At 39.5% G+C, this 26,096-nt stretch overlaps 1 protein-coding gene across 1 annotated transcript; it reads right to left on the bottom strand.

Annotated features, from left to right (window-relative positions):
* Positions 1-2,249: 2,249 nt before the first annotated feature.
* On the bottom strand, positions 2,250-7,512 carry LOC144528136 (LIM/homeobox protein Lhx1-like). Its single transcript, XM_078266604.1, has 5 exons — positions 6,870-7,512; positions 5,914-6,134; positions 5,216-5,487; positions 4,217-4,373; positions 2,250-3,952 (listed from the first exon to the last, which is right to left on the bottom strand). Exons 1-5 carry the CDS (start codon positions 7,037-7,039, stop codon positions 3,579-3,581), a joined length of 1,194 nt encoding a protein of 397 aa, XP_078122730.1. The 5' UTR covers positions 7,040-7,512; the 3' UTR covers positions 2,250-3,578.
* Between the last annotated feature and the right edge of the window lie 18,584 nt (positions 7,513-26,096).

Raw genomic sequence — 26,096 nt, 5'->3', positions numbered from 1 at the left:
ACATAAATATCTTAATGCCTGTCGGGCTTGGGCCGGATTTGGTTACTGCTCTGTCAGACGCGGGCCGGGCTCGGACAGAAAAATGTGGCCCGATCCGCACTGTAGCCTGAGGAGCCGTCTGCCCTCATTTGGGCATTTTTGGATTTGACATGTTGAATCGGAAGGCGGGCAGTAGTGACTAACGCCTCTCAAAATCTGACGTAAATCTTTTAAACTGACCTTTGTCGATCTGAAATGAAGACAGATTCAGCAACTGCATGGCCTATTTCTCGCTTAAAATGTTTTCAGAAACACGTTTCGTTAAACTATCATTAAAATACGAGATCGTATTCCGAACGAGCCGCCATTATGCTCCGTTGTAAAACCCGGGAGCAGCCAGACCCACGTGACACGTTCGTCCAATCAGCTGCCGGTTTTCATTTTTTGGGCTACAATACTGATTAGCGCCACCTGCTGTTATGGAGACGTATTACGTCTCGCGCACGCGCAGAACGTACGCTCAAGTCGGCGTCGCTTCGGTGTGAGGCACTTTTTTGACCAACTCGGGGAGGCAGTCAGTCCGACTGCCTTTTCTGCCAAAGGTCGGCCGTCGGGTTGGTGTGTCAGGGCCTTTACAAGGAAGTGTGCTTTGGCTTCAATGATAGGTATCAGCTTTCTTGTCCAACATTATGCTTTCCTTTCCTTCGACGAAGTTTAGATTTTGTATACAAATGATGAGATGTCAAACCCAAACTGAATCTAAAACATCCCTATTGAAACCTATGGGAGAAATAACACATCCATCCAACACATCCACAAACATGTTTTTACTGCAGTTGATGGTTTGTGACCCTCCTTGTCTGTCCTGCCCCTCCCCCAAACAGCTCCACTGATCTGCTCCTTCAGCCTCCTGCTTCACTGCTCACTGGTTCGATATTCAGCGTTTGTCCTGTCCTCCTTTGTGCTGCTCTCACCTTTCCCTGACTCTAAAGTATTCACTCTGTCATCAGCCTCTTCTTCACTACTAGCAGAGATGCCTCAAAGTGTGACTTAACATTTCAGACAAGCTCATGGAATATCCCCAAATAGAATAAGAACCTCCTTTGCATAATGTGAACACACACATGCACACAGACACACGCCCATACAGTATAGGCTATTACATGCATTGATAACTCTCCAATTAAAAACAATTTCTTTCTGAAATGTATCTTGTGTTAATATAATTACTTTGTTTTTGTTAGCTGTCAGTGTTTGGAACATTACCATGAACTCATTTGGATAAATCAAAAGGCAAACCAAAAAGGCCGTGACCGCCAGGCACAAATAGCATTTAAACTTCTGTGGTGTTGTGTGTTCTTCCCTAACAGTAGGCCTACTCAGCAGACATCAGGCACTTTATAAACTCGACAGCTCACTAACATTTTTGCAAAGTGATCCGAAAAGAACGCTGACCAATTGCTCCTGGATTTGTAAGTTCATTGACTGCTGGCTAGATGTTTCCTCTAGATTAGCCAACACTGTGAGTAGCACCACAATTTTGACTGTGCTGCTGCAGCAGACACTTCGCTCGCTCTTTGGAGAACCTCTCCATGAAATGTCATTTAAAAAATCCTAAATCTCCCTGTCTAGATATTAGAGTTCCCGATAAAGAGCTATCGTTTAGAAAACTAATAGAAAATACCCAATGTTACAGCAATTAAACATAGGTCCATCAAGTTATATTTTGTATGTCAGTTGTGTTTAGCAACTCAGAAGACTTTTTAACACAATCAACACGGAAATAGCATCAAATATATGTCATTGAAATAATGGAGAAATTCTCTCTGTTCAATGAGACAATCAATCACAGTCAACTAAATAGATCAATATCAAGTTGTCATTATAATGATATGTATTCAAAGCTCCACTAAGCAGTTGCAGTGTATCTCTGTGCCTTTCCCATTCAAAGTGCCCGGACACACAATTACTGCATATTGTAATGTGCTGTCTTTAGAGAAAAAGTTAAACTTCTGTGACACTCAGTACAGTAAATTAGGCATAATGAATAACTATGTAATTATAAGTAAGCAAGTATGTAAGCATATATACATATTTATTTAGATAGTGCTGCCACTGGTTTCATCCGATCCAAGATGATAATAAAAGTTACGTCACTGTCTGGAAATACATTTGGGATCCCATAGCACAATCATTTTTGGTCTGTTTAAAAAATCCTTTCAAAAGATAAAGTGCACACTAACAAATCCCTGTTTATTAGACATTTACAAAATCAAGAATCACTCCTATTTGAAAGAACAAGTACTATATTTTCCCCCCAAAAATGATTAACAAATAAAAATGATCCATATGTGTTTTATTATACAGTGAATGGTCGTAAACAACGGTCTCATGAACTTAATTGGAACAATCAAGTATGTCTCATAAAAACACATTGCTGCTGCTGGCAGTGTGTGAGACCATCAATGTGAATAATTTGACATTTCAAAACCAGTTTGAGTCATGGCTGTTTGGCAAACTGAGCTGCAAATGACTGTTTTGTACTACAAACATGCTCAGATAATTAGAAGAGGAAGTGAACACTTACCGAACGCCGCGTCTCACAACTAAAGGTGCAGGATTTTGCTGTGCATTCATTTGGCAACGGTTTATTAGTATTTTCTGTTTTTTTTTTTTATAATGAGGACATAGTACAAACTAGCACAGTGAGTGACCACATAAATAGAACGGCTACAAAAGTTTGGTTTGTTTGCATTAAAAGGTCTGTCCATCGGTTTAATACAATGCTGATATTCAAACCCTGAATACTGGAGCTTTAAGTAAACAGTTGACTGCTCTGTACAGTTGTCCATTATTCTATTTATAACATTAGACTCATGTTAAAGTCAAATCATTTTCTGTTACATATAAAAATTTTCAGATTTATAAAGATATCCTTTTGAAGGCAAATATGTGTTGGCAATGAAATAATAAAAAAAGAAAAGAAAAAGAAATGCATGACAAATAAAGAGAAAGAAAAACAATGTTTCCACGGTCCTGAGAGAGGTATTTGGTCAAATGTATTGATCATCACAATCATATTCTGTTATTAAATGATAAAATCTTGTATTACACATGAACTCATGGATGGAGGATGCTGTTTATCAGTATGCATAAAACACTGAAAGGTGGTGAAAAAAAATGCTGCCATGCACTTTCACATTACTGTAACATTTTAAGGACAATCATGTCAAATATGTGGCAGAAAAGGTTTTTGTAAACAGTGAAAAACAATTTCTGCAGCATATACATGTGTTTGTTTATTGCTTGATCAATGAGGCCCAGCATTGTGAATGTCTTAATTAGTCAAATTCACATTAAAACAATCTATTGATTGGCTATAGTCAATAAACACTTATGCTGACATACAAATATAGAGATTTATAAATAGTTAAATAGAGCTTAACAGAAATGCAAGCACATAAATAAATAAATACGCAAATAAATAGATAAATAAATAAATCCATAAATAAATAAATGTACATTCAAATAAACGAACAAAAAAAGCGTTGATTTGCCTTCAAAATCCATGTGTGCCTTGTAGTTGGGTGTCGGCTGGTTTACCAGACAGTGCCTTCGCTCATTTCTGAAGAGGGTTGTGACAGCTGGTTGGTGTATCCGTTGTCACTGAGGGACACAGTTGTGTAGGGTGTGCTGGGGCCACACATCTCACTGGAGATGCTGTGTATTGAGCCCGGCATATTGGGCTCTGGACTGGGTGAGTCCGCAGGGTGATGAGATACTGTGTCAGAGAAACAGTGCATCTCTCCAGGACAGTGGTGCCCTGGATGGTGGTGGTCCATTGCTCCTAATGGGGTGCCAGCAGGGACAGAGGAGGGCACAAAGCCCAAGTCTGCTGGAGTCTGAGCATGCGATGGTGGGCCTTGGTAGTACTCGTAATTCCCTCCTGAGCTATAGTATTCACCAGGATAATCTGCATTCATAGAAATGTCTGGATTAGTGTACAGAATATATCAGAATAATAAAAAAAAAGAAAATATAAACAATACAAATTGAATCTTTTTTTTATTCATTTTTTAGTGTTTGTGTTCTTGAGTTTTCAGTCAAATCAACAGACCCAGAACTCAATAGATTGTATACATTATAGTGGATATATCAAGCTGAAGAAGCACGTATAATTCACATTCTAGTTCATCAAATGGTTTTTAATGTCAAGAAAATGATCAATCCTACATACCTCCATAATAAGAGAAGTGTCCAAGCTCCTCTGCTTCCAGTCTCTCCCCCAGCGCCCTCATCCTCCTCTGGCCGCGGAAGAACACGTGTCTCCGGCCGCCCAGAGAGCTCAGCTGCTTCATGCGTCTCTCTTTGGACCTCCGATTCTGGAACCAAACCTTTAGGACAAACAAACAAGAAAATATTATTGATGAGTAGCGTGGATGACACAAGTAGGACAGCAGAGCAGAGATAACCACAAGGAAATAGCGTCACCCTGACTGCTTATGCCTCGCAGGGCCGTGCAATCATCACTGCAACACGTCTGGGCTCCCCGTTGTGTGAAAATGGATTATTCGATTGCTTAGGGATCGAAATGAGATGAATAATAGACTACTCTCTGTAAAGTTCCTGAAAATATTACATTGCATTTCTTGCCACAAAAAATAAAACTAAAAATGCAGCTCAAGTTAAAAATATGAATAGGCTGGGAGTTGGAATAAGGATGTTGTAAATGCGGGAAAGCAAATCTAAAAGAAACTGATGACAAATTAGCCCACTGAAACACAATTCACTTTTAATGCGTTCCGATGTCGAAAACGATGCGTCAAGCCATCAGGAAATTTCATCAAGGGAGCTTTTTAAAAATGTCCATGGGCATCACATCAGTGCTAAGTGAGTCCTGCTTTTAAGGGTTTTAGGAGCGCAATGGGATTATGGGGAATAAAGATTAGGGGGTGGGGGGTTAGGGTTAGGGGAATGGTTTGGAAACTCAATCTGAAAAAAAGAGAGAGAAAAAATCAACAGAGCATTAAAGACAAATTCCCTAAGGGTGTCTGCAAAATCTGGTGTCCGAGAGATTTTTTCCATAAAAGCTTTTTAGGGCGTTTTGGTATCGTATAATCTACGCTCTGACTTTAGTCCTAGAGGAACCGTGTGACCTGTTAGAACGCACATTTGGATGGGACTGATAGTGGTCCCGATAATGGATCTAGATGGATCATACGGCGCAGCCTTTTACCTGGATGACTCTCATGGTGAGGCCGGTCTCCCGGGACAGCTGCTCCCTGATGTGTCTGGTGGGTTTCGGCGTGGCCGCGAAAGCCGCTTTCAGGGTCTCCAGCTGCTTGGCTTTGATGGTGGTCCGAGGCCCGCGTCGTTTCCCGACGGCACTCTGCTCGTCATTCTCCATGTTGTTGTCTTTATCGGATAAATGTCCCGTCTCGGAGTCCTTCTCGTCGTCCGGCGGGTCCTGGGAGTCTGGAGACAGACTCGGGTCGCTGCTTGTCGTGACTGTCATGAGAAGAAGATATAGGCTATTTGCTGTAGGCCTATAGCATATGGATCTGAGAATCTGAATCATACCCGCATTTATTATTTATTAATATAGCAGCATGAGATATATTATAAATATTCTGAATATATATATATATATATATATATATATATATATATATATATATATATATATAGCCTATATATAGCCCACTTTGACGTTATCACTACAGATACCATATATATAGAAATACAAATAGGCCTACTACTACTACTACTACTACCACTACTACTACTACTACTACTACTACTAATAATAATAATAATAATAATAATACCCAATTTACCATTCCTTTAATAATAATTTGATTCAGAAAACCAATTTCCTTAAAAAAATAAATAAATAAAAAACACTAAACAACAATACAGGTCTGAATGGCATACCTGAAAGGAGGATTGTGTCTTTCCCGTTGTTGTTTTGATAGTCCTCCTTACAAACGAACTTGAATTCGTCCAGGATGTAAAGTTCCTCTCCGGTGGACAGCTGTTTGTTACACATCACACAGGTGAAACAGTTGAGGTGAAACACTTTGCTCTTGGCCCTGCGGACAAGATCACTGGGTAAAATCCCCTGGGCGCAACCGTCACACTTGGTCCCAAATGTCCTGTTGAAGATGGGAGATGCAGTCAGGGGCAAGATTCAGTACAGATGTAGTATATAGTAATGCTTCCTTTTTTTTAGACTCATGTTTAGATAGGCCCAAGCATGATGGGTTTACAACACTGACTTCGATTCTGCTGTTTAATGTACTTCACTTCAACCATACAGAAATAATGTCTAATAATAAGGTAGCCTGACCTAAAGTAAAATGTATGAACAAATAATTTAAAATATCATATCATGTAATATAATCTCATTATAAATCCATCATAGCATTCACACGGGCAATAAGGGTTAGTCCTGTTTGTAGTATTGCTGCTATATTATAATACTGTAGAATAAAAAAATTATATCATGTTGTTTTCCAACGAATTTGTAAGCAAAGTTTTTTTTTCTCCAATTTTCTTTTATATTTATATTTGATAAATAAAATCAACCCAACCAAGCAACAAGCGAAATCAGATACATAAAACAACTGAGTTTACTGCGATCTTTGAAAGAAGCAGCAGCTCCCACAGTGTAAACAAAGATGATTTATTGAACCACTGTCAGAACATGGTCCAGTAGTTTTTAATACAGTTTGATCAACATCCATATTTTATCATACGATTTCTTTTTTTTAAATTCCATGCATGCATTCATTTCTATTGGCTCAACAAATACATTTTCATTTTCTCAGATTTTTTTCTTTTCTTCTTTTCTAAATGAAAACTAAACCACACGCATTCTGTATGCTTACCTAAAGAAGTCATTCTTACAATACAGTTTCCCTTCTCGTGAAAAGCACTTCTCTGTCAAAGTGCATTTGCATTCGCAGCACTGGACACATTTGATGTGCCATGGTCTGTCCAAAACTTTGAGCAAGAACCTATCAAGAATAGGCTTTTCACAGCTGGAACACTGAAGCATTGTCTGGAGTTATTCCCAGCCCAGTGTGTGGGATATAGACTCGGTTTCTTTCTCCAACGCCCCAGACACCTCGGTGTTGACTTTCTTGGTTATGATCCCGGAAATCCAATGCATCCAAAATTAATCTGAATAATAATTACATCACCATCCGTGAGATTAAATGGAGCTCTTCTGTTCCACGGGGCAACAATCCACATGTGGCGAACAGCTCCAAACGACAGGTCAACTGTTGAAAAAACAGCATTTCTGAAACAAAATTATAGACTGGAGATCATCGCGGGCCCATCAGGATCATCCGAAGTGTGCGGATTTACGGGTAAGCACAAAGACATAGCCTATACCCGCTGTGCGATATATCCTGAGTGGTTTCTTAAGTCGAGAGAAATAACGATGAAATGCTATCAGTGCGCTCAGCCTTGTCATTTGTGTCCCATTTTTGCTCTGATTAGCTCTCAGACTGAGAGAAACGCTGTAATGAGCGCACCTCTTAAAGCTCAGCCTATTGCTTATTAAGAGACCTGTGACGTCAGCTCAGGAGAAACCTATGAGCAGCCTTTTCATTTCACTCCAACACATGCACTTCATTATTATGTAAAGCAAAGGACGGTTACAAAATTTAAAAAAAAAAATATAGATATATATATATATATAAAAAAACTGAGTATAGGACTCACATTCAATATTTCTTAAACCTTTAGCCTATACATTTTTAAATAAAATAAAACATTTGTTTCTATGTCTAGGAAGAAAAAGAGAAACAGGCTAGTAACAGCAAGACTTTAAATAAAGACATGTCATTAATGCTAAGTTCCACTAGATGTATATGTAAAGAAATAATTAGAAATAAGTAATACAAAAATAACAAAAATAATATCTTCACCCTCCAACAACGTTCTCATTACGATAATTCCCCTTTTCTTTTTTTTCTCAGACAGATTCTCTCTCAAGGATAGCCTGCTGAGGGTCAACGCTGATATCATATGAATGCATTATTTTCTGTGTTGTGTGGGAGTCAGTGGCAGATTCCAAATGATCAGTAGGCCTAGCAGTATGGGGAAAACGCAAGCTTTTCACATGGATTAATATTGTGCCCCAACATTATATTTCATTTCGTTTGAAAGGACACGGGTCACTAATGGTTCTAATCTCTGGCGATTGGCTGCCTCTTCTAGATGTTATCGCACCGTGTTGGCGCACTGGGGAAGGAGATAGAGCATTTCCCCATACAGACTCCCAGCTCTGTTAGTCCCTGATATCCCAGCTACCGACAGTATCAAATTAAACGTGAGTAAAAGATTTGCAAAATCTTTCTTAAAGCTAAAAAAATAATAATAAATAAATCGGTTGTAGGTGAGATTTTTTTCCTTCCAGATTTTTTGTTTTTGGCAGGCCACATCACGAGCTCATGAAGGCAAACATGTATATCAGCAAATTATCTGGTTGGCACTTTCACTGTAAGTAGTTGTTTTGTTTGACAGCTGATTTCTAGGATAAAAAACAAACAAAAACATTGATCAAACAGAGTGTCCGGTGTTGATGGTTGCATTTGTGTGCATGCCCCAACTGTTTTTTTTTTTTTTTCCAATTATATAATAAAAAAAAAATTTATTTAAATGTTTAAACTGTGGATCTATAGGTTCAGTAATTAATCAAAATCAACCAATCAATTAAATCAAACAAAATATATGGAAGAAGGATATATACATATTTTTTTGATTCATTGAAATTCCTATGTATGTCCTCTCCAAACATTTGCCTACATTTCCCTTTTGAATGTGAACAGTCATTATCTTATATCCCAAAATTGTTTGGCAATATAATGTTTTCATTCCAAATACAATGTAGCCTATTTGTCAGTTAGAGAAAGTTACATAACTGAGCCTACTGCATGCAGTGAAAGACTTTTACAACCTAAATTCATACAGATTTTCAGATATTTTTATTGGATACAAATTACTGTTTAAACTCATAATAAACTGTGTACCCTTTAAAATTTGTTTTGAAATGCAACACAATTAGTTTATGTCAGAAGTGGATGCTTTGAGCATCCTCTAAAAGCGTGGGCAACATTTCAATTCACTCTTGAATGATAACAGTACATGCTAATAAAACAGCATGAAGAGAATAATCTGTGAAAAAATGATGTGTGTGACTTTTCAATGTGTTGTGAGATGTGAGACAAGGAGTAATCTAGTGACTGAGACTTAGTAACACTTAGTTGTAAAACGTTCAGACATCCTTAAAAAAGAATAATCATAAATATCTGTCAAGTAGAAAAAAAATTGACCCCGGAAATTTTAGTTTGAAGTCGGTTTTATTATAACTATTTTATTTTTCAAATGGCTGTTATCATACGCAATCTTGACATGCCTCTATTTGGTACCCTTTGGATATCACACTGTATTGAGGTCCAGCAATACATGTGATGCTATGAGCATAGCCCTACTAATGCCAATCAGAATAAATGCTTAAGACTTTTCTCACATCTATTCTGTTCTGCAAACCTGATCTCAGTTCCCTAAATTTAACAGTGGGTGACAATGAAAAGACCAGAGGGGAAAGTAATTATCTCCGTGGTGCGAGTGTCTCTTTGTGGGTTTGTGTTTCTCCATTAGGGGTGTTGATTAGAGGCCTAGCCCAGTGAGCTGGCCCCCTGCACTACTCCAACACACAAGAGGTTTCTGTGCAGCACTGGAATCTGGCAGGGTGCACGCTGTTTGTTTTGGAATGAAAAAAAAAAAGCATGTCATTAGTGTTTGTTAATTGCAGCTAATTGGCCCTAACGAGATGAACAGGCCACCCACTGGGACCATTCATACAAATAATTTGTAGAAAACAAAATTAATTACTAGATGCTAATTAAAGTCAATTAAAGCTGATTAGGTAGTGGTGGAATGGGAAAGTTATAGACCGGAGGAAAATACCTGGCAACACACAAGATGACATGACAAATACATCTGGCAGCTCGCAGAGCTCCCTGCTGTGTTACAGGATGGCCTTTACCTATCCAGTCCCTACTGTATGTATGTGCTGAATGCAGCTTAACAGAAGTCTCCATGGTTCAATCAGAATCTCACCTGAGGAAGGTGGTAACATGATAACTGCCTAATAGGATGAGGATTACACTTGGCAAAAGTTCAATCAAGAAGACTCATTGTCAGCCTCATTTACTCGCTCCTTCTATTATCCTACCAGTTTCAAATTACTGGTGCAAAATGGCTCACAGTTTCGCTTTCTTTATGTTCTTCTTTACCGTTTCGTGTAGCGTGATATTTAGTCGAAATTTTTTTTATATTAAGCTCAGTCTAAATGAGCATTTCTAGTGCAATTGGCTGAAGTATGTCAGGTTAAAAAGAAAAAAATCTGGACAGTTTCTCTTTCCAAAAAGTTACTGGCAAACTCTCTATCAGCATGTGATCTGTTAAGAGTTTTTAGGTAATCATAGTTTTTAAATTTAGTTTAGGTTTAGAGGACTTTCTGAATACTATTGTGCACATCCTTAGTTGTCTTGTGTTTAAACACAAGTCAGTCAATGGTTTGTAGAATATCATTAAAAAAGGAATCCATCACACAACCCCATAACACAGATGAGCTGGTCTGATCTAGTTCTACAAATATTGCGCAGCATATTATGAGTTTTAAGAAATGTCATTAATCTTTAAGACATGTTTCTTGTTTATGTTATATGCACCATGTTTTACTATCGTTATGTTGTTATGTTGTTAAATATTTCATTTCACACAAATTTTGTGTTGATCCAGGATCTGGGTGGGACCATTAAAGGGTTAATCCAATAATGACTTACCTACTGGTATTGTGCAATACTGAGAAGTGCTTCTAATATTAAGTGTACCCTTATTGATATATTAGTATACTAAATTAGTAACACTTACTAACACAGTGCAACACAATAGGAATCAACCGCATCACAAACTACAGCCTCCGAAATGAAAGTTGACTAAACACCTCTCTGAAACACATTATAACTTTCATGATAGGATCAATGCAGGGCTGATATATTAGACTGCATTAGTTTTTATCTAGGTTTGTCTTATTAACTGACGACAGAATATGTGTAGTACAGCACTGGTGTTAAGCACAGTTTTGGCCAAGGAACATACTGTACCATCTGCACCATTTCTGCTCCGTGTCAACTGACCTCCTGCCTTCATAGTTTTTTTGGAGCTGAGAAGTGGAACAGCTTGATGTGACATTTGCAGTGCTCAGCATACAACACAGAGCGACTGTCTTTGAACAGCATGTACTTGATTGAATAAGCATAATACAGGTAGCACAGAGAAATGCAAGGGGAATACAAAAATCCCCCTATCCAGTTTAATTGCTGGTAATTGTCCATTTGACAACAGCAACAAAAGGTGTATTGGTCGAGTTTAGAAGAGCCAAAATGTAAACTCTGCCAGAAAGGTAGCTCCTTCACACACAAAACATACATTACTAAAGCAGGGAAACCCATCAATGCAGCCTGACAGCTACAGAGTGAAGGCTAATCCATATTGACCCCCTCTACACTGACCTGCCAAACCATATCAGGGGTTTGACTCATTCACACACACATCTTCATCAGTCTTACACTTACATACATTGATATTACTGATGGTTTGCACTGGCATCTGTATAGCAGTACTAATAGTGACACAGAGGGAGTGGGGATAATTCTCCCAAAGTATATCCTATAGCCTCCCAGAGAGAGTAGTCCATATTAAGTTAATGTTAAAAACTCCCTTGTGCATAATCAAACAGCTATTTTGGAAATCAATCAGGAAATCGATCCTGCTGATAATGGTTATTTTCTGTTAGAAAACATTAAAGATAATTCTCCATTTGTCAAAGCTGTGCTGAAGCGGCAATGGTCATATAATGCACATGAGACCTGGTAAAATGATAGCAGCGCAGAGTGAGGCGAGTGGTGGGGTTCAAGCAGTATCACATTGTTTGCACGAGTGAATGTGAGGAAGAGGAGATGCTCCAAATGGGGAACATACCCGATATGAGAGGATCTGCCTGAGGGGCTGTTCAGTGAGAGGGCCCAAGGGACAGAGTGCCCGCGGTCCCAGTGATGATGGTGATTGATGCAGGCACAATTCAGACACCCCAGACGCTACAGCAAATTAAAAGGCTATTTTGTAAAGTTGTAAAGGAGCAGAATGGCAAAGGGGAGTGATGAGCCCCCCTCCACTCACCTCCCCTGCTCTGTCACACCATCAGCTTCTGTTTGGTTTCCTTGGTGTCATCAGTCCCTTAGGGGAGGAGAGCTATTACAAGCCTTTCACGCTCACTCATACTGCACTGCTGATGCTGCTTGTGCACATATGGGAGTGTGTTTGAGTGTGTGGAGAGAGAGCAAATATGGATCCATGCACGAGAGAGAGAGACTGTACGGCTAACTCTGAGTCAGTAGATGAAAGTCAACAGACAAATATTGATGAAGCTTTCATGGGGAACTTGCTATGAATATTTTTTTTTTTTATTCTCAACTAAGAAGAGTGAAAGCAGCCGTGCCTCCTCCCTCTGGAGCATTAGCTCCTTATCTGTACATGATTTACAAATCATTTATCCTCAATTTGAATTTAATTGACCCGGCTGACCTGAGGATGCACCGGGCCGTTGCTGGGTGTGTGGGGAGAGGAGATAGAGAGACAGACTGTGTCAGGCTATAGGCAGAGCAGCCTTCGGGGAGGACGACTTGCATGCCAGAGGTCAACCCTGTGTCAAGTGGGGAGTGAGGCCAGCTGAGCTGCCTTTGGCCCACGCATTGTGCTCATCACCGCAGCTGTTGCCAGTTATCAGGAGTGTTTGCAAGAGAAGGCACAGTGGGCCGGGGGTGGGGGCGCAGGCTGCGTTGACTGAAAGGAGCGTGCTTGTGCGTATGTTTAGGGGAAGTGGAGGGGTAGGGGACGGGGATTGTGTTGGAGTTTGGGGCATATGGTCCTACCACCCGAGGAAAGGGGCTCTTTTCCACGCAACACATGCCAAGTCTCTCACAAGTGTCACCTGCCTGACATCTCTTGGCTACTTGGGAGAAACATTTGAAATGTTTTTTTTTTTTTTTAACCTTTATTTATCCAGGTAAGTTGATTGAGAACAAATTCTCATTTACAATGACAACCTGTTACATTCACACAATTACACATACCTGGAAGCTGCCCGTGTGGCCGGCTTTTTAAAAAAAAAAAAATTCTACAATTCTAAATAAAAAGCCAAAATATGCAGGATAATTAACAACTACTGTACATTTCGGACACTGAAACTACTAATTTAGAATAAAAATAATGACAAACAGAATGGATTGAAATAATACTCAATAATCTCAACACAAAAGACAAATACTTTAATAGCTTTTTACTATATTTCAGAATGAAAGTGTCAACAAGTCAACAACTACTGTTTATGAGTTTACTATTAGTTTTTAATAAAATTGAATAATAATAACAATAATATTAACACAGTAACATTAATAAGAAAAATGAATTAGTGAAAGAAAGTAAAAATACATATTTTCAACCCAGAAAACACAATATTTGAGCTCCCACTGTTTGCTATCTGGTTAATATCATCTGCTATTCTGCTGCTGTGATCTCAGTCAGGGGTAATATGTTTCAGGCTGGAGTGTAGAGGCTTGAATCTCAGACCTAGCAGCCCCGGGTGAGGTATAATCAGCCCTACTGCAGTTGGGTCACGACTCTTGCTGGAATGGTTTGACTGGCCTATAGCAGCTTATCACACGCTCCCACTCTGCCCCGCCCCATCCTCGGGATAATGACAACAAGGAGGGGGAGCCCACTGTATGAATCGATCTGCACTCACACAGATATGTCCCGCTAAGAGGTCACCAAGGCTGGGTAATATGTACACTGCCGAGTCAATAGGAAAATATTAGCCAAGCAGCTTAACAGAGAGGGAGAGAGGGGGACACAGACACTGCATGCATGAAAGGATGGATGTGTCAGACATCCCAGTCTGCTTCCCCTGGTGCATCTGTCAGTCTCTGATCTCTGAGTTGTATGCGAGCAGGGGAGTCATAGCTGCTGCATTAGAATAAGACTGCAGGAGTGCCGCAGACAGACTGTGTCCTGATGCTGCCGCCCACCCTTGTCTTTTCAGCTGGGCCTTCTCATACTCACCCTTTCATTCCAGCAGCTCTTTGGGACTGGGCATGTCCCAATGCACTAAACAGATGGGTGTCTCACAAAGGGCCGTGCTTCTTGGCAAGCTGGTGCCCTACATGGCTGATTACACCTAAATACCAAACCCAGCATTGATACAGTGGCTCGTGGTCATGTTGTGCAATGGGGTTACAGGGCAGACGGAAAAAACTAAAGGTAATCTGTGTTGTTGGCAAATACTTATTAATACTGCTACAGCGTAGAGAGATGAGGGGTTTAGGAGGTGCTGGAAAACATATTTATATACAATTTGCAAAAAATAATACAGTATGTATAGACATCAATAATAAAAACTAACATGAACAAATGTTCATATTTTCTTTGCAAACGGATTGTAAACAGTTTAATCTCTTCTTGGAAATACTTAAGACATACAAAGTGACAGACAGAGAACTGACAAAAAATGTGAAAAACGTCAAGACAACAATTTATTTCTTAGGTAGGATAAAAGTCCTCCAAACAATACTACAATGTTGGTAGTTTATTCCTACCCTCTAATGCGACCCATTTGAGCTTTTTATAAATAGCGCACCTAGTGTTGGTGGGAAATATAACCCACAGGAGCGTATCTACGTAATGGTCACGGTTTTAGCCACCTCATTTACCTTGTGAAATGGTCGCAGTTTGGTTATGTTTAGGCACCAAAATTAATTGGTTAAATTAAGAAAAGATTGTGGTTTGGGTTAAAATCAGTACATTTGTTAGGTTACTTTACCTCCGGGCTACATGGCGCAGAACATGGCGAAGTTCCGCTTGTTCTGTAAAGTTAATAAAACTCGCAGTTTCGTTTGTTTTCAAATGGGACATGAACTCCGGTCCCCTGGGGTGAAAGTCCTGTGTTTGTTGGACCCATCCACTGCCCCAACCTGCCTCCTCTTAGTTACTACAGCCACTAGAGTGTGCCACCACTATATGCGTAAAAAATGGGTCGTAATTGCCGCTTGAACAAACGAGCTATGGTGTTGTTTTTCGGGAAAGGACAGTTTTGTTAATTCAACTAAACTTAAGTATCAGGGCTGTTTCTTTAAATCCACAGAGACTTGTATTAAATCATTCAATAAAAGCATCACATAGTCACAAGTGAAATTACTATTCTTATAACCCTTCTTTTGTCCCATCCTTGATGTTATACCTGCCACATTATTGCATGGATTGTACTATAATAACTTCTAACTAATAATAAACAATATTTTTTAATTGCACCTGTTGGGCTGTAATCAAGTTATGTATTATGTTCAAACCTTCGGTGCATAGGCACAAACATACACACAAGTGCCTCTTCCCTAGTGGGCTGTGAACAGTGCTCATTTCTCAAATCCAGTGTTTCCCTTCTCGATTTGATTCCCCTTCTCACCGAGTGTTGCCACTGTGTGTGTGTGTGTGTGTGTGTGTGTGTGTGTGTGTATATGTGTGCAAGTACATCCACATGTCCATTCTCATCTGTGTATGTGCCCATGAGATAGAGAGGAACAGAGAGAAGGGAGCGTGTACATGCCTGTAGCCAGACTATCCACATTTTTAATCAACATAAAAAAAACAACAACAAACTGGGCTTCTTATCAGCAGCTGTGTCCTTTCCTTCCGCTCAGACTGCCCTCCCATTCCTGTCTGGCCTCCCAGATATGCTAATCGCTATGTAAGAATATCCTGTTGGATAATTACCATACATTACCCTGTGCTCATCTCCGGATTAATTCTTCACGTGCATAATCGCATTTGGGCTTCTTTTCCAGCCCAATGTTAAAGGTGAAACGTGAGTAAATACAATTTATACCAGTTGTACATTATAGTATGGAATGTGCTAGCAAGTCTTACCTCCAGGATATTGTGTGCAGACTGAGATGGCTGAATGAAGGGGATTATCTCTTCGAAAACATAAACTGTCCAGACTGCTGGATCTTAGAGAGTTGTAATACCACTACCAGAGGCTGTTTTCAGAGGTGGATTTCCTGGCATTATCCTTTGTTATTTGATGGTTTCATATTTATGTTTGATGGTTTTATATTCATTTGTATATTCATGTTTTGTGTTGATCTCTTACAGTGTAACCGCCAAAACAAAATACCTAATTACAGCATGAATTAAGCTGTTTTTTTCGTGTCTATTTCCGCAGTATACACATGTTGTATTGATAATCATATATTTGAATTGCCTTGATTTAAAAAAATTCCGCTTCACAAGAGCTTTGAAAGGTAGAGCTAACAACCAAAAGCATACAGCATAACAATGATCTTTCTTAATATATCATTCTTAATTTCCAAGAAGCTACGCTTTGCATGAAATAACAGATTCCATTTAATGAACAGGCCAACAACCGTATTCCGTATTCCACTGTCATGTTATCACAGAAAAAAAGAAATTTCACAATAAACTTGTTGGGGTCACACAGAAGTTTAAACTGAAGTTTACTGAAGTTTAAAAAAACTGTTTTCAAATCCCTGACTGATCAATGCATGATGCTACACCTGGAACCATCCCTTTATTGACAGATAGCCCCTCCCCTATTTTTATATCTCATTTGAATATATTGAGTGAGCCATCTGTAAGCCATTTATCTACATCAAAAAGCCGTTTTTCAGAATTGCCGTCTCCTCCCCCTGGCACTGCCTCCAGCCCAGTCTACACATACAAATCAACACATGCATGCATATGTTGCTGCAAGCAACCACACACTTACACACACACACACACACATACAAAATACATTTACACATGATTAGACCGACATGCCTCAGAAGCCTTGATGTATCTTATCACCATATTTTCACATCCAGGATTAATTTTTACCACTCTCTTTTCATCAGTGTTTCTTCATATCTTTCAGCTCTGCAACAGTGTCTGTAGACGTCTGCCTGACATTCACCATTAGCCTTCTTCATGGACATAGGAAGCTGACATAGGAAACTGATGCCTACGTTTCTGTCTGCAGACCTTTCAACAAAGACCTGCTGTGGCGGTTGCACACATGACCCTTGCGAGCAAAACATAAAAGCGCTATTACAAGAGTAATGACCAAATTTAACACTTTGCCTCAGCACACCTGGGTTCCAGATAAGGACCGTATATTTCCTCTGACAGTTCCAACATCTCTGCAGAGCGCAGCCAACCAGAACTTAACTGGCAGGGTCAATATCCCTGGAGAGAGAAGAGTACCTTGAAGAAATAGTATATTTGTGGGTTCTCATTTGTGGCTGCATAAAGGCCCAGAGGGCAGAGAGGAGGGCAACTAACATATCTCGCTGTTAATTCTTACAACTCTAGAATGAGACACTAGACAGCAGTATGATAGTGTGTACAGTACAAGAGGAGTTTATTTAGAAATTATTCAGGTAAGGTGGATGGCTACCTCACAGTGCTTTCTGCAAATACATAACGTCCAGAAAGCCAAACGTGTGTGTTGGGCATTAAATGTATAGTTCCATATTAACGTGCAAAAGTGCCAGAGTGGGAGAGTTTTATATGAAAACCTTTCTATTTCAGGCAAAAAGAGCTAGATAATTGTCTGCGGATGTCAATGAGCAGCAGTGGCTTTAATAGCCAGCAGGGCCTGAGGCAGAGCCAGAAGTCTTCATTCAGCCCCTACGATGCTAATGTGCTAATCTGTTTTCTTCCAGCACACCCTGGGGCTTTACACAGCATTATGGCCACAAAATAGTCTTTTCCTCAAATTAGTTAATTGGTCACACGACAGGGAGGGGCAGGGATGGTAAAATAGAATTTTCATAGATATAAATAGAAACTACATTCACTATAATATTAAAGACATAGTTTACTTTTACTACACTTATGATTCACACCTTGTAACTGTGTTGTGAAACGTTATCTTGTATAATACAGTCAACTGCCATTATTTGAGGAAAACTGAACTGCGATCACAACATGTATGTGATTTTCTTAATTATCAGCCAGATAAACTTTGTAAATCTGAACCGATATGCATCAGAATATATTATTCATATCGCATTTGGTCACCCTCTGAGCTAGCCACAGAGTCAGCGGGTCAGTGGGTGGTGAGAGTCGGGGGAGTGCACAGAGTAACGTGCTAATGGATTGACACAGTAGTGTCTGCCAAGCCCAATGCCTCTTGACTAAGACATATGCTCATAACAAAACACATCTTCAAACATAGCTGAGGCCCCCTCACTGCTCTTTATTCAAACCTCCCACTGTCTTCTGGCTCACACCCACACCCACCACACACCTACCTGCCAATACAACACTTATGGGAGATGTGATGGAAGGGCAGGACTGGGACTGCCTGGCATAAGACAATATATAGATTTAAGTTTCTTAGCCAATTCAACATACACATTTTACATATCCCTCAATATGTAATATTAACAAAGACAGGAAACATGTATCAATCCATTCATTATGCTTTAGGCCATTCCCCAAAATATCATCTATAAATCATATCATATTTATAAATGCTCTTAAGGATATCCTTACGTTTTTTGTAAGATTTGTTCAATTAGGAGATCATTTGTCTACTTAACTGCGAGAGTACTTTAAGTGATAATTTTCACACCTATGTTTTTATGTGGATTTAACAAACAAGATCACATGTTAGTTGGTGAGCTTTAGAGATGCAGGTGGGCAAACTTTGTTACCCTTCTGCACAGCTAAGCTAGCTCTTTTCATCTGTTTTCATTTTCTTTGATCAGCAACAATGGAATAAATACATAACCTCATACCATGCTGATTTCCAATCCCTGGGTCACCCCTTGGTCATGTGCTACATTTGACACTACTGCACACTACCATTACATTGCCATGCCAGCTATTTGTCCAAACAGCCTCATCAATGCAGATGTTTTATTTGTCATGTCAATACAGCTATTTGCAAGCAATTGATCAGTTGCAACGTCCCGGTTCCCACGAGGGGCAAGTGAAAATTAAAGAGAGAGAGACCAGCAGAAGGAGTGATTGACTGATTGGTCACATATGACCCCAGATAATATCACAGGACCTGCGGTGAGCTCTTGTCAGTGGTCTTGCTGCAGCACATATTGGCTCCTCTCTCTGGAGATAGTGAGAGATGAAAAAGAAGCCATGACACTGTACTCTCCCATCAGGAGTTGTCAGAGATCAGCATCAAATCCCTGGGGAGAAGAGGGGGCCTCTATAGATATACTGGTCTCTGAATATTGCAGGGCTGATAGCATGGTTGGTCCAATATTTTCCTTAAGAACAGTACTTGGGACTATGCCTTTCTATTCTATTGTTTAGGCGATCACTGCATTCCTGTCTACCTAGAATGCTTTTGGGTATCTCCACCTTGGGAGAGAAGGAAGACATATATGTCAGTTGAACAAAGCGTTCCTGTTTTTTGAAAAGAAGAGGGGAAATCAATGGCTATCTCCGGTTTGTGGAGACACAATCAATTCCGCGTGGGTCTTATCCTCTCAATGGAGATGAGGGAACAATAACAGAATATGGTCATTTCAGGGTCACAGCAGACTTGGGGAGATGGCTTTTTGTTGAGGTGTTTGTGTTGGATCCTGAGTGTTGTGTTGTGTATTGATTTCTTTCATTCTCTGTCTGCAAGAACCTGGGCTCCTTCACACAGAGAGGAGGCAAATCATCCCGTCATGGCTGCTCAATTTTCTGTCTATAGGTACTCTGAGGAGACCCCAGCCTGCTGTATTTCCCCTTCTCTCCTCAGCAGTGCCTTATAATATTCCAAAACATATAAAAAAATATACACATGTTTTGAGGTCATAAATCTGAAAGGATCTTGAAGTCAATGCTCCTCATCATTTTACAACATAGTAATGATGGGACTGAATTGACTAATTTCAGATCAGTTTAATCAATACACTTTTGAAATATTACAATTTTCAACTTCTTTCTAATTAAACACATCATGCTAAAGATAATAATAAAGAATTAGAATGAATAAAAAAAAAAAACATGTTTGCAATTCAAAAGTTCAAAATATGTACTATATGTATGAAGAGCATTACTATACTTTGAGCAGCAAGTTTGTATCATAATAGTGGCGTAGGTCATCTTATATATAATATCAATACAATATCACAATATCACACAACAATGTCAGTGCACAGTATGAAATAGCATGCTAAAGATCCAGAAAATGAATAATAATAAAGGACGAGACCAGTCAGTACGGACAGTTTGAGGTTACATGAAGAAAAGACACAATGAGGCATGGTAAAAGATTATTTTTTTAAATAAACAATGGATGATAAACCTCTCCTCGCCAACTCAAAAACAAACATATTCACCTGGATGGAGTTTGTTTGATATAAGATTATCATTTTGATTTCTATTAATCCCCTAAAATAATTTTTAAATCTATTGCCACCCAGGGGATTAGGGTGCTTTATTCCACTGCATCTGTTGTGTACCTCCTGTGATTTGATACACCTCTGCTTGCCTGCAACCAAAAGTCTTACACGTCTTTCAATCTCTTTCTTTTTTTAACCCCAGATAATCCATGATTGGCATGGTATGATCCTCTGATGTGTTGCATCATGTGAGCAAAGCCTCAAAATGATTGTCTTTGTATAGATTAGTCTCATTCTTAATGTAAATTGCATCTTTGTTGCAGTGCATTCACTAATACAATTGGTGAGATTCTATTGATGTCGGCAGTGGTCCCATTTCCCTGGGTGATGCAAATGCATTGTATCATATCATACAAGGCTCTGCATCAGACAAGTTGCTGTCTCGTGACCTTTGCCTCCACATCAGAGACCGTTGGCCACTCTGAGACACGTGACTACTGCTCCTCCAGAATCAGATATGACTAATGTGTGCACCACAGTTGAAAAGTCATTTGAAGAGAAAATCTATTTTCTACCTGTGGCAGACACATTACCTCTTCATTAATGGACAAGGCAGGTGCTGACAGATCTTTAATTTTTAAAGGATGACAATGTACACTTTAAAAACACTTTGGTCATTACCATCCATTACTGTGCATTTTATTTGATCAGTAAAACCAGCTACCAACTGAGAGACAGAATACCCACTCTCTGTTATAATGATACTCAGCACTTACATGTTTATTTTATATGTAAGATAAGAAGCGGTCTCAATGTTAAGTGCAGTGAAAAATGGGCTTTTGCACTTTCTACACACATTTGTTGTTTACATATAGGGCTGCTCTAATTGCTTATTTTATGATTGGGCCAACACTTTTAAATACACAGATTGTTTTCCCATAGTGGTGGTAAGCACCAACTTCAAGTGGAGAATAAATCAACCTGTAAAGGATGTAGTGCATTAATGAGCTGAGGGACGTAGTATAGAAGGATGGAAAATGAGAACTGGGACCATCTGTCAGTACTTGTGATAAATGGAAATGGACCTCTCTTCTCTGTCGTCAGCACTCTCGCATTCTCCACCACCTTGGCTGACATTTCTCTGATCAGTCATGTTTTGCACATTTGTGGCAAATTACTCCATCAGACATTGCTAGCACCTGTCTGTCAGACAAAAGGGAAAGCCTGATGTCTCATAGACAGGTGAGTGACAAGGACGAGCTTGAGGAGAAAACTAACCAGAAGCAGCGGTGCGAAAGAAAAGAGGAGAGAAGGAAAAGAGTAAAGGATGAGAAAAGCCAGGGACTTGTGAATTCTCCGGGCTGAATCAGTATCAGTCAATCTGGGGCTAATTCATGTCAGAGTATGTATGCTAGCTCCTTGAGAGGCCAGCAGAAGGTTGGTAAAATTCAACTGGAAGTGATGTTGGCTGCACAAGTGGACATATATAACACCACCAAAATCTTGCCTCAAGTGACATTGCTTGAGTCAGCATCATTGAGTTTGAAGACTCCAAGTTTGAAAATGAAAAAGAAATTGTGTGGAGTGTTAGAAAGAGTTAGAAAGACGGGAGCACACCAGACCTCTGTAGCCCGCTCCTCATATCTGCTCAAAGCTAGCGGCTGCATTAGCCACTATTGGTTAGAGCTTAGATCGGGCCCAAAAAAATCAAGCCCGGTGGTAGAAAAAGAAAGAGGGAAAAGGAGATGACATGTCAAAGGATGCGACAGCAGTTAAATAAGTGGATGGTGAGAGGCAACAGGTAGGATTAAAGTGTGATGTCTGTGCTTGGAGAATTTCAAATATTCATGTCAACAGACTAGCTAGCATTTGCTAACACTGGGAATGTAGCAGCCAAATGGGGGTTTACGGCTAGCTTACAATATGCAAAACCAAGGTTGCTGAGCTGAAAACTGATAAATATAAGGTACCATGTACAATAATGAGAATAACCTGGAAAACATAACTAATGCTGTAACTCTGGTTTACCATGGACTCATGCATACATTTGCTACCAAACTTGGAGGCTTGCAAATATCCATGTTAACAGACTGGCTAGTGTTTGCTAACGTAATGCAAGCCAATGTTGCTGATAGCTACATTTAGATTTTGGTTAAACCATGGTACCAATCCCATGCATGACATACCTACATTTTCTTAAGGTCAAATAACAACTGGTAAATATAAGGTAGCATGTACAATAAATGACAAGAAGAAAAATAAATAAATATGAAAAAAATATATAAATATTTAAAATACAAAATGTGAATGTAATTTCAACAGCAGCACAACCTTACTGCATAATAGTTGTCTTATCTGATGTCATCACTAGGCTGATTTAAGAATTTAATTTAGATCTGCTATATTTAACAGTGAGTTCATTTCATTCAGGTGTGAGGATGGTGGATCAGGAAAGACAGGGGAAGGCAGCAGGTAGGTCTAACATTAGGTGGAAGTGTAGGGGGAGCCACTTGATACCAACAGATTCATTTCTTAATATTATTGATATGGAAAAACTAATGAAAAATCTATTACATGTTTGTTTGACAATATGTCTTAGTGGAGAAGAACACAGGCAAGGAGTGAATGAGACAGACATGAGGTCGGCGATGGCATCAAGTAGAGATGAGACCAGTGATGACATCAGGTAGAGATGAGACCAGTGATGACATCAGGTAGGAGTTCTATTAGTTAGACCACACAAAACTAAATGTCCAGTATGGTTTGAAGTTCTGTTGACCTGTGTCCTTTTTGGGGGAAGAAATAGTGTAGACAGAGATGGAAAGCCACTCACCACTCAAATCACATCAACCAGGGGTGATGATTAGGTTGCCAATTGTCACAATTTGGTTGAGGCAATTGGCAACCTAATCATGGCAACCGTTACCATCGCTGATATACTTTAAAATATTATTTAAAGGCCATACATGATGATGTCCGGCGAAAAATAATAAAAATAATAACGGATGTGTACCCACTCTGTCGTTCTCTGGGACATGTTTCCATGCTAATTGATTGTGTTTGTAGCTTGAAAGAAGCTAGTGCAGACCGCTGATTAACACTAGTATTCGGGGCACAGGGGAAAATAAATCGCTATTTTGTACCACTAAAAAGGCTCAAAATGTCAACGGTAGCATAGTGAGGGTCCCTACATGTTAACCGAAGCAGTGTCAGTGATCAATATATGGTTTGCTAAGAACATGTACTTTGAAATGTCTTTCTACATTTTCCATTTTTTTTCTGTGAGAAATACTAAAAACATCAAATATAGACGGAGAAAATCAGATAGGGGCAGTGAGAATAAAGAGTAAAGGGCATTGGGGTGTCAGTCAGAGGCAGGTGAGAGAGTGGAGCAGATGGTGAGGTTGGGGCTCTGTGTCGAGTGCATAATGTGCCCTTGGGCCAGGGGAAGCAATGTCTAAATTAATATGATTTGTCCACCTTTGATATTTAAGAGGATTATACCTTATGTTCAAACACAGGGTTGTGAATAGCCTAGGATGAAAAGTGACACAGAGCAGAATAGAATTAGCGGCTCCTGGAGGAGTTCTTCATTCATTGTTAACTTCTTGCCTAATCCTTATTAGGATGTACAGGTCTAAGGGAGCTGGTCGTGGCTATGGGGACATGTGCCCCTATTGTGTGTCTGATGGTTAATCATGCTGTCATGGCAGGGGGAGGGGAAGGCAAATGGAAAAAGAGTGAGGGATCAAGAAAGTGCATAAAGGCCCCCTGCTTTTTATGGGTGTTACCCAGTCTGGCTGAGCAGCTCTGATCCTCCTCTATGGCGTTAAGTATGAAGTGCAGAGCACAGGCATCAGCTCCCAGCATGTGCACATGAGGTATATCACAATTGTGTTAGCACATACAAAACCTGCAAATTGCATGCAGTGTTATGATGGAAAAACAGCAAGTGCTATTGGGACATTAGCAAAATAGTCATCTTGCTGTATAACACTGTCTTTATGCATCATAACCATTAAACCTTTGATTTCAGGCCCTTAATGAACAGATCAGGCTGCTCCCGTTGGTTCAAGTAGTGAATGAACATTACTTTTTTATATTCATTTTCTTTATCAGTATACATTTTCCCCAGTCCAAAGTGTTTTACAATTGTTTTTGTTTGTTGGTGTGTGTGTGTGTGTGTGTGTGTATGTGTGTGTGTTTGCCTACAGTTTCAAAAAAAGCCTCCCGCCTCCCCGCTAATTTTTCTGACCTGCGTCCACTTCATTTAAATTTCCGGACTACAAGTCACTTACTATATCATTTCATATATGGTGTTATTTATATGCGTATATTGTTTCTTTGCTATTCACAGAAGAATAGCTCCACGCCAAACCATTAGCTCAGCTCATATGAATCAGTGTGTGTTGTCGAGTGTTTTGACAGAATTACTGAATGCTTTTGTGCCCTCTCCGCCCAGCCCGGCGCCTCTATCGGTCCATCAGCATCTCTGATGAAAGTAAGCTTACTTCACTTACACAGAAACATTGAACTTGGAGCAAAACATAGATGAAAGAGATGATTCTTTTCAGATTGTCCTGCTCCACTCAATTAACTCTGAGTGAGAATTCGGAAAGAACTGCTTGATGACACTGTATTGGCTTTTGTAATAATTTATATTAGTCGGTGAAAGAGGGAATACATGTTTCACCAAGAATGTCAACTGTCCTCAAGGACAATTACCCACTGCATGCTTTTTAAAGAAGGGAATATATTTTGCATGTGTCAGTGGGGCATATCTACACAATGTATCTTTTTTTGCAATAATATTGTTGGAGCCAGTGGAAGTTTCTGCTACCTCATCTGTGACTGTGTGTGCGATTTGAATTGATTTAACACAAGGCTAGAAATAATGCATTGATTAACTTCCCAAGATCCAGTGACACTGATCCACTTGCTATTTTCATTTATGCAATGCATTCCAAAAAATAGTTATAGCAAAATGTAGCAGGTTTGCATTTAAAAAAAAAAAGTTTACACTGAGACCGCTGAAGATTGTTTTAAATCTTCTCTCAGAGAACTATTTACCCTTGCAAATTAGAACACTACTTTATTGTTGACTTAAGAGAATTGCCTAGATATTTTGATCTTTTGGGTTACTACATGTTAATTGAATTGGTTTCATCTATTTCAATCTTTTAAGAGACACTGTAAATATTCTGAAACCTACAATTAATAGACATTTCAGTAACGTATAGACTACTTTGGAATGGAACAGCAAGAAGCTGATTGAGAAAATGTTTTTATTGCTTTAAAAATGACCAGAACTAAATGTTCAATTAGAATGCAAAATATCGGTGTTCAATTACGAGCAGCCAGATTCATCCCTCAACTTTCCAGGTGCTCATAAGGTGAACTATATTCCTCCGTCCATGGTGCTGAAACCCTTACCTGTGCGAACGTTCTGTGAATATCTTGGTGTTAGAGTATCATGCACGAAGAGTTTGTGAAATAGCATAACGTGCAGGTACATCTACAGAAATATGTCAGGACATTTTCACAACAGAAAATAATCGAATAGGCCTACTCCTATGTGCAAACAAAATAGCAAGAATATACATTCACAACTGTGCATCAGAA

The sequence above is a fragment of the Sander vitreus genome, chromosome 13 (genome assembly GCF_031162955.1).
Source record: "Sander vitreus isolate 19-12246 chromosome 13, sanVit1, whole genome shotgun sequence".
Taxonomy (NCBI): Eukaryota; Metazoa; Chordata; class Actinopteri; order Perciformes; family Percidae; genus Sander; species Sander vitreus.
The sequence above is the reverse complement of the archived record's forward strand: the minus strand, read 5'-3'. Positions and strand labels throughout refer to the sequence as shown.

What these genes read in the sequence shown, in the direction of transcription:
- LOC144528136 (XM_078266604.1), bottom strand. Translation starts at nt 7,039, where the DNA reads ATGCTTCAGTGTTCCAGCTGTGAAAAGCCTATTCTTGATAGGTTCTTG. An exon ending in TGTAAGAATGACTTCTTTAG is followed by an intron (nt 6,135 to 6,869) that starts GTAAGCATACAG and finishes CATCTTCAACAG; the next exon opens with GACATTTGGGACCAAGTGTG. An exon ending in ACACTTCTCTTATTATGGAG is followed by an intron (nt 3,953 to 4,216) that starts GTATGTAGGATT and finishes CTATGAATGCAG; the next exon opens with ATTATCCTGGTGAATACTAT.